At 46.4% G+C, this 9521-nt stretch overlaps 1 protein-coding gene across 1 annotated transcript in view; it reads left to right on the top strand.

Annotated features, from left to right (window-relative positions):
• The first annotated feature begins 1948 nt into the window (after positions 1-1948).
• CREB5 (cAMP responsive element binding protein 5) overlaps positions 1949-9521 on the top strand; it is a 260153-nt gene continuing 252580 nt past the window's right edge. The window contains exon 1 of the mRNA XM_052799285.1: positions 1949-2009. Within this exon, the coding sequence (XP_052655245.1) occupies positions 2007-2009 (3 nt within the window). The 5' untranslated portion in view covers positions 1949-2006. The remainder of the gene's footprint in view (positions 2010-9521) is intronic.

Raw genomic sequence — 9521 nt, 5'->3', positions numbered from 1 at the left:
TTAAGGGTTGAAAAGGCAGGGAAATACCCGATGATAGCAGTTAAGATTCTTTATTACTGCGCTGCCCCAGCGCCCCTGGGTCCGCCCCGGCACCCGAGCCCCGCCAGGAGGACACGCGCGGATCGGGCACACCCGAGCAGGCGGAGGCGCACCCTCGCAGGGCTGCAGCTGGGGTCGGAGGTTTCCCTCCCTTCTCGCACACTGCGTTATTTATTAGCCATTTTCTAGGTTAAAAAAAAACCCCAAAACAAACCGAAAGAGTTTGGGGCTGCGGGAGCCGAGTCCCAGCTGAGCGCGGGCCTCCCCGGCGGCGGCCGCTCGGCGGAGGCAGCCCCTCGGCGCGGCGGCAGGACCGGCTCCCCCCGGCCCCCCCCCGGCCCCCCCCGGCCCCCGGCCCCGCCCCGCTGCGCCTTCCCAAGCTGCTGGCCCGGGGGAGGGAGACGGGGCTGGCGGCTCCCGCACAACAACCCCATCCCCGCCCGGGCGGACACGCGGCCAAGTTCCGGAGCCCTCTCCCGGGACTACACGTCCCCGGGTCCCGGAGCCCGGGTCCCCGTTCCCGAGCCCCCGGCCCCCCGAGCGTCCCTTCCCGCCGCGGGGCGACCCCCGGCCGGGCGCCGCCGGACCCCGGCGCGGGGGGGCGGGACATTGTTTCCAGGCTGACTCACCCGCGCCGCGCCGCGCCCCGCCCCCACCGGCCCCGCGCCGGCGGGGGCGGGGCCGACCGAGGCCACGCCCCCGCCCCGCGCGCGACCGCCCGCCCCCCCGCCCGCCCGGCACGGACCGCAATGATTTAGAAGTTCAGGAATCCCACGTGACGTCACGGAGGGTGATGTAATGCTTCTCTAAATAGAACGTATTGTAACCGTCCCTCAGTCCAACGTGGTTCCTCCGGCCGCGCTGCCGGTCCCGTCCCCGCCGCGCCGCGCCGGGCGGTAAGTTCCTAAAAATACGGGGCTGCCCCGGGAAGGCGCCCGGCGCGGCGCACAACGCACCCCGCGCTCCGCCGCCCGGCACGGCGCGGCGCGGAGCGGGGCAGCAGCGCCGGGGTGAGCGGCTGGCGAAGGGGCAGCCTGCGGCCGCGGGGGCTCTTCCCTCCGCGACCGCATCTGCTCCGGAGGCGGGACCGCCAGTCCCCGCCGCGCCGCTGCCGGGCGCAGGGATCGCGCCGGTCCCCCGTCCCCGCGGTGCCCCGCCGAGGCGGCGCGGGGAGAGGGGGCATGAGCGACCCCCGCGTCCCGCGGAGGGTCGGGCGGGGCAGGGCAGGGGGGCCGGGGGCGCACGGCCGCTGAGCCGCGGAGCAGTCGGGCTCCCCGCCCGCACCCCGGGGAGTTTGGGAAGTCTCTGCGCGCCGCTTCCCGGGATGGGGCGGGATGGGGCGGCTGCCGCGGGGCGCAGGCAGCACCCCGCTGCGCGCTGCCCCGAGCGGGGCGGGCGGGCGGGCAGCTCCCGGCGGAGGGGCCGCGGTCTCCCCGCGCCCGCGGCGGGCTGGACGGCTTCTCGCCTGTGCGTGCCCCGGCGGCAGTGACAGCTCGCCGGCGCGCTGCCCCGCCGCCCCCTCTCCCCGCCGCCCCTAGAACTTCTGCACAAGTTTCGCGGCGGCGCCCGGGCGCCCCGCCGAGCCGGCAGCCGCCGGCCGGGGCCGCGGAGCGGTGCGCGGCCGCCTTTCCCCGTGAGACAGCCCGGCTGCCGGGCTGCTCCCGGCCCTTACGTCACGCTGCAGGCCGGTGCGGGGCCGATGCTCCGTTTCTGATGCCGTCGGGTCCGGGGCGGGGGGGGGAGTGCTGACGAGGTCCCCTCTCTGCAGCCCCGCTCTCCCCTTTCTGCCCCGCTGCTCCGCTCGTCGCCCCCCTCCCCAGCTCCGCGCTCCCCCCCCCCCCCCCCGCCCGGGTCCTTTCTTACAGGGGTCTCTCTCTTCCCAGCGAAGTTTTCGGGACGATAAGAGCTTCAGGAGTGTAAGGGGAATACTTGCTAAACTCTGCCGCCTCTATTATTTATGGCCAAGCATGGTGAGTGATCCTTCATCTCCAGGGCTTAATAGAAGCTTTACAGTCGGAAGGAGAGAGGTCGTTCAAAGAGGGGGTTAGGAATAAAGGAAAATGAAATGTCCGTATGTTACTGGTTTTTTAAATCCAGCACTATATTAGGAGTAACTTAAGCAGCAAGATGAGAAGATTTCCATATATTATCAGTAAGAAACGGTGCTTAGCTAGATGAAATTAAAGCTTGAATGCGAGCGTAATAATTACTGTGAAGCATCTTGCTTGGGCTTTCCTTGAGACTGTGCAGTTTTCAGAGAGATACTCACCCGCTGGCTTGCACCAGACTTTCCTTGTCTGGCCATTTGGACAAGCAGTAGTGTGTCAAGCAACAGTGCTGGAAGAAAACTTTCTTGTAAGACACTGCCATGCAGAAATAACCCAGAAACTGGACTGAAAGAAAATTGAGAGGTGGAAGGTGAGAGCCGAATGCAAAGAGGTAGTGTAATTTGTGGGGATTTTGCTGAAGGAGGTACACTTTCATAAGGGTATGGTTCATTTTCAGTAGAAAAGTGTACAGTGTTGAAAGTCCCCGCTCGGTATTTTGTAACTTTCATGTGGTGAATGAGGTTGTTGGTATCAAAAGCTGGAAATTCTTTATTAAAAATGTCTAAAATACTTATTTGTGGCTCCTTAATCCTAAGGGGAGCTGTACAGGTCGCAAAGCACTAGGGAAAAGCGTGATTAATGATCAGTGATTAGTGATAAGTGATTAGTGGTTTTATTCAAACTGTTACCTCTGACCAGAAGCACACATCAGAGGATTAACAGGCTCTTTAGATAAATGCTCATTAGTGGAAGGGGGAAAGCAAAGATAATAGGCATGCACACAGGGACAACTTTCTAGGAAAATCATTCCTGTCTCTGGCATAATAAGCTCTATTAGCAGAAAGGCTCTTTAATTTAAAAGTTGCTTTTATCTTGTAAATCAAAGATAGATGTTGAAGTTCGCTGCGCTATTATAGCCTAAATTTTCCCATATCCACTAGATGTGGATTATCTCAGTAGTGATATTTTATTTAAAAAAACCAAACCCACAATTGAATCTTTAAGAAACTGAACGTTCCCAAGTGCTAAAGCCCTGCATCCCGAGGCATCCGCTCCCAGCAGGCAGAGCAGAGCCTGCTGGCAGCTAACTAGATGGCGCAGTGCTGTTCTTTGGGAGTAAGTATATAGTCCTGGGTTATGAACTTAGCAAGTAGCAGCTTGCTAGGTGTCCTTCAACACTTACAACAAAGTTGATTCTGTGCTGGGTTGGAGGCTAGACAGTGCTACGAGTTCGTAGTCACATTTTCCACGTCAGTTAATCTTGTGAGTTAAAGGCTCCTGGAAAGATTAGTCTCATTTACTGAAAGAAACGGTGAGAGAAAGAAGGAGAGAACGAGAGAGGGGCAAAGAGCTACAACCTGGGACGTAACTCTGGATTGAACTGTTTTATACTGCTTTAATGAAGTACAGTTCTGATGGCCTTAATTACTGAAGCCTAAGAGCTCTCTGGAGTTTTTACCACAGCTATCACTGGCAGAGTGAGGTGGTTTTTTTAAAAAAGTCACTAAAAAGAAAGAACGGTTGGCGTGGTGGTTGAACAAAACAGCTCGGACCTGACTATACTCTACAGATAATGGTAAGGAGTCTGTTTTTATGATAGTTAACCAGGGATTTCTCATTACTCTTCATCATGGGTGGATTGTGAAGAACTGGTATCTACTGCTGTCCTTAGACTTGGGGATGTTTCTGCTGTACTGTTAGCTTACCTGGGATTGATGTTTGTTTGCATCTGTGGAGATAATCAAAGTTTCAAAACTTTAAATGAAACACTTGAGTGAAACAGGAAATAGAAATAATGAACTTATGGCATGAAAAAGAAAATGCTGTAGTCTCCTATTGTTACATCTTTAACTGGAGACTGCTAGGAGTAGTTAGGCTAATGCTTAAAATCAAAAAGTTTTGTAATGGCATATAAAAAAGGCAATAAGCTCCATCTGCCACTCTTGAATATTGAATGGCACTCTTCCAGGAGTTAAAACTGCAATATTTTTAAAAGTTTACACATTTAGAACAAGCAGAACCCTTTCCCCCTCACCAAAATAACCATTTATAGTTCAGCTTCAATTTATCAAGCTCTACCTCTGCTAATTTAACCCGGGGAATGTAAAGGGAAGCAAACCGTGTCTATAGATTAAAAGAAAAGATAGAAACAAGATTGTACATGTCATTTTATTTATATCACCATTTAGCAGAACAACTTTCACAGATGAAGAGTTATAGGTGCTTTTTTAATTTGGTGTTCACTTCCTCACTTTGAGAATCTAAAATACGCTGCAATCGCTTACATTTATCCTGTGCACTGCGGAGGAGTCTTCTGTGAAAGATTGTTTCAATGAGAACTAGAGTTGACTCTGGAGTTGATAAGAGAGAGGCAATCTCACGGTGCCTTCAGAAGGCAGCTTTTACTTACTAAACCTTTCAGCTTTGTGTGGGCAGAATCTCTGTGAGCTCAGTAAGTCTTGCAGAATGATTTGAAACTTGGTGATTAACTTGTCTTCTTGTGGCCCCCTTTAAAAACCTGTCTCTGTGCCCCTAATCAAGGCATGAGGATCTTAACCATTAGAAGAGTTCTTGCAAGGTTGTTGTTGCTTTTAAAACAATTTATTTAATCAACAACTTTTTCTCTAATCTTTGTCATCCTGTGTCTCTAATTTCTGCCGTTAGTTAACTTTCTGGATTTTCTATAAACCTGTTGCTTTGAGGACTTATGCCTATGTTTATGTATTAATAGCCGTCTTTCAAGCTTAATTTGAATTCCAGTGACCATCTTTCCTATAAACCCTATATTATGAGAAAATTATTTCTGGATAAGATTTTGCAGTAAAAGAAGAGCAAAACTGTTTTTACTTAAAACATTTTTTTTTTGTTATGAAGGACCAATGATTTATTATTGGAACAAACGGGTAGTTTTTCTCAAGGCCCGCAAATACTGATTTTTCTTGTAACTCGTTACAGGAAAACTCTACTCAGTAGATGCAGTTGCTGGAAACACGGACACATGTATAAAGCAACAGGTCTTTCAGTTCTGCTTCATAGGTCCAGGTATTCTTTTGCTTCAATTTGGTTTTGGTTATCTCATACTAACCAAATTAATAGCTAGACATACATAATTAAGATAGCTTATTTGGCTTAATCTTCCGTGTGTAAACTGTCATTGCAACGAATACGTAAGAGTCCTAGTGGAAATATTTAAAATGCTTTGAGATTCTGTCAGTCGTAAGTACTAACGCCAGGGCCGATCCAACAGCTTGGTAGGTCGTTGCCACTCTGTAATATCTCAAAACAATTTCTGTTGGTTTGTCCTCTCCCTCTCTCCATGCTGCATGCTATTTAACCCCTGAACCCCCCTCCCCCCGATTTGTAGGTAAATGATATATTGCGCTCTGCAAATTGTAATGCTCTAGGGTTTTTAGGGCTCTAGCCCTAAAAAAGTATTTTTAGGGCTTTTGCATTTTTCTGCCTTGAGAAATGATCAAAGTTGATCACAAATTTAAAGCAATAGTTTGGAATAAGGACTATGAAAACACTTTTTCCTCTTACCAAAACTTATATTACTATGCTAATTTACATTTTTTAAGGTGTAGTATTCTCTGACACAGACAAAACAATGATCTCAGACAATATCTTATCATGCTGCATTTGAACATTAGCCACATTACAGCAGTATGTACAGAAATTAGCTTTTGTAGACTTGACATGTAAAAACAAAATGCTGTTATGGAGATACTTTTTTTCGGTTATACATATAATCAAAGAAGTTATTTAAATGGGCTCACGTGTACATAACAAGCACAACATAATATACATAAAATAATTATTTTGGTGATGCGGTGAAAAGACTTGTTGAAGCAGATAAGCTGTTGTGTCTTGTTACATCCAAGGAGCTGTTCTGTTGGTTTGTGCACTGATTGTTTGCTCCTATTATGGCTCACGTTGAAGGGGCATCCCCGGCCCTTTAAAATAATAGTACGTCTACTATTTTTCACTAAGGTGTTATTTTACTCTGTAATTAAAAATACTGAGAGTCAGCATTTTTTTTTACTAGCCATCACATGGGAAATGCAGCTGTTATTTGCCCTTAGAGAGTTTAGAAAGGGTTGGTTGCATTGGTTTGTAGGTTTCTAGATGGTGATATCGAATGCTATTTTATAAACACGAAGAGATTTTCCAAGGATTTTGCTGAAGGCTGTAGGATTTTCAAAGTAAAACATTGAAAGCTTACGACAATTTCCTTAGCTTAAAAGATGTTTTGCTTTTGGTTCTTGTTTCCGTCTTACATTTTTTTGAGAATTTGTTCAAGAAGTCAGTCCTGCACACAACTTCAAACTAAATGCCTCAAAACATTGTCATCAGTGGTATTTGTCTAGGTGTGCGGCTTTAATAATCTCGTCTTTTGAGACAGCTCATGTCACTGTCGTGACACCCTTCCACGTAAGATGGTTTGAAGGTGTGGGGTGCAGCCCTGCATGGCTGGAGAGCTCTACTCGGCAAGGTGATTAAAAGGGCAATGTCTTTAGAAGAAGCCAGGAGGAATGAGATTTGAATTTAATTGGGGAAAAATATTACAAATCCTCTATTACCTTTGCCAGCATCAGGAGTCGATTCTGCTTTTCTTTCACTCTGAATGTTTTCATTACTCTTGCAAGGGTACTGAGACCTCTGTTAGCTCAGGAACTGGGCATGGTTTGATCTCACCCTCAGCTTTCTTCTGCTCCACATAAACTCTACAAATAGTTTCTACAGCCTTTTTGTCCTTTGCAGTATTTTCTCAAACAGCTTGCTTTGCTCTCATCTCAATTTCTTTCCTTCCCGAGGGCCTTGTCTTTGGGTGCCACCACGGAGCGAACTTTTCGATACAGTTGAAGTGCTGGGTCCCAATCTCAGTAGGATTGTGTGTTTTGAAGTTTTCTGTCCAGGGTTGTACTGAGCTTAAACTGGTCATCCTTGAACATGCTGCCTAAATTTAATACAGAGAAATGTATTTGATTAGGGTGATCTTTTTCTCATTTAGAGGAAGAAGCTGCCTTTTTACCTGTTTACTTTGTGGGCTTGTGCCTTGAGTTACTCTTTCATTGCATGTAAGGCAGCATTGTTCATAGCCAGCTTTTTCTGAGCTGTTTGCAAGTACTCGGAAATTAATTTGGCTCATGTGGGAAATTAACCCGGACCAGTGGTTCCTAGATTTAACATCTGAGTTTTTTCCTCCTGGCCAAATGTAAGTAATGCTAGTTAATAGGTGACGCTCAACACAGGGGGCTCTGTAGCACAATAAATGGAATCTGAGATTGGGTTTAGGATGCATTGTATGGAGCAGCTACAACAGTAAGCACTAAACTGAGATGTTACCATATTGTACTCTCTCTCTATTTTTTCTCTTATTGTGCTTTAAATCTTTCAGTTCTGGAGTGCTGTGTTGGTATGGCAATTACCTGTAGAGTGGTATTCTGTCTAAATAAGTAACTGAGCGCTCCAAGATATGGATGATGATATTAGTAGGTCACTCGGTTGTGCCTTGATGCTGCAAGCCAACTGCCAGTAATTCAGTCATGTGTGAGCTACCATTATTCCCAGTCCAAATATACCTCTCACCTTTTTTAAAAACTTACATTCAACAGCAATAGTCAGTTGCTAGGTGAGGAGCTTCAAATTGTGAATAGTAAATCATACCTCCATAGGTACTGCTCCAAATTAATTTTAGCTGGTTGGTTAAATCTGGGCCTGCTTTTGGTTCTGGTCAGGTCAGTGAATGAGTTTGTCACTAAATATTTTTAGGAGCCCAGCAGGAACTCCAAAGGTGACCTGAGTGTGATGGCAAAGAGCCTGGAATTGTGCTTGTCCAGAAATGAGCACTGTCTGTATTAGAAATTTGGGCATGCCAATACCTACCTCACTTATTGGAAACTTCTTTTCTTGGAATGGTAGTAAAATACAACCTGAAGAGACTAAAAGCTGAGCAATGGAGTAGGAAAAAGATAATAAATTGCTTTATTCAGGAATATCTTTTACTACCTACTGTTTAACTTCATTACTGAGTGAATGTTTTAGGAAGAAGAAATCTTTGTTAAGGGTTTGTGAGGATTTCAACCACCACATCGACTTCCTTTTTTCTGACTTAAAAAAAAAAAAAAAAAGTTCCTTTTGCTGGTGATGGGGGGGGTGGGGCTGGGGGCATTTGCACACTTTTTTTAAGGTTGAAGTGATCAGGATCAACATCTGTAGAGACTTACATCATTTCCCAGAGAGTGCACAAAATGAGGGAAAAGAAGAGATTCTGTAGTTAAAAACAAGTTACGGAATTTTCCTTCTTTCCTCACTTCCATATCCTTAAGTGTATCTGTGTAGCACTTAGAGGTTATCTTACACCTGTTATTAAATAAGGACAGTGTAAGTTTCTTTTACTGGCTGTGCAATGGAAAAGTATTTAAAAAAGACAGTGAGGAAAAAATGAATGATGTAAAAGCTAAACCACTTTCTACAATTCCTGTACTGCTCTTTCACTCTTCAGCGCTAATAAAGCAGTACACGGATTCAAGCATGAAAATAGGTTAAATTTGAGTAATTGCTGGTTTATCACAAAAAGTGAGAGAAAGCACTAATTTACTATTTTGATGTGAACCTTTAAAAGACAAGTTTCTCTAAATAGCTTGCTATGAAAGTAGAAAGGATCAAAAGAGCCATGGGTTTTATGACCGGGTAAGGAGAATTACATTATTGTGGATTTAAAAAATATCATGGTAGGGCCTAATTCTCCACTCACCCCGATACAACACTGGAGCAACTCTATTGAAATCTGTGGAGTTACCGACTGCAATAACACTCATTGAGAAGAAAATTAGATTCACGGGGTCTATTCTCGTTGTAGCCTATCAGTTGTGCTCTGTGCAAACCCCATTATTAAAGTAATAGGCTGACATGTCACGTTAAGGACGGCTGCTTCCCCAAGATGAACATGTTTGTAGCTCTCCTCATCCTGTGACTACTTTTTAAGGGGGCAGGGGGATATTGAGAATACTTATTTTGTGCTCAATTAATATTCCTTCCGTGCACTCTCCTTCCTCTCACGCGCTTTATGTGTGGGTGCGCAGTCTGCACTCTCCATCATCTATCTGTCTGTGTCTCTTTGGTTGTGACAGTCACCACTCTGGCCTCAGGCTTGCATGACGTAGATGAAAAGCCCACCAAGATTTTTCAGTTATACATGGCAGGATATAATTTTGCTCCTAAATATGTTGTGCATTTTCATTCTTAATGATGCTGCTGTGAATTGGGAGTAACACCTTAGACTTCAGTTATGTTTTATTTGTGGAGATTTGTGTGGGTTTTTTTTCATTTTTGAAAGAAAAAAAAAAAAAAGAGATGGAGGGGGAAAGAAGTGGGAAGACAGTGTAGCCCTGCAGTTTTAATAAACAAGTATTTGTTTGCAGCACTGGAAAG

This window comes from Harpia harpyja, chromosome 1, assembly GCF_026419915.1.
Source record: "Harpia harpyja isolate bHarHar1 chromosome 1, bHarHar1 primary haplotype, whole genome shotgun sequence".
Lineage (NCBI taxonomy): Eukaryota > Metazoa > Chordata > Aves > Accipitriformes > Accipitridae > Harpia > Harpia harpyja.
The sequence above is the reverse complement of the archived record's forward strand: the minus strand, read 5'-3'. Positions and strand labels throughout refer to the sequence as shown.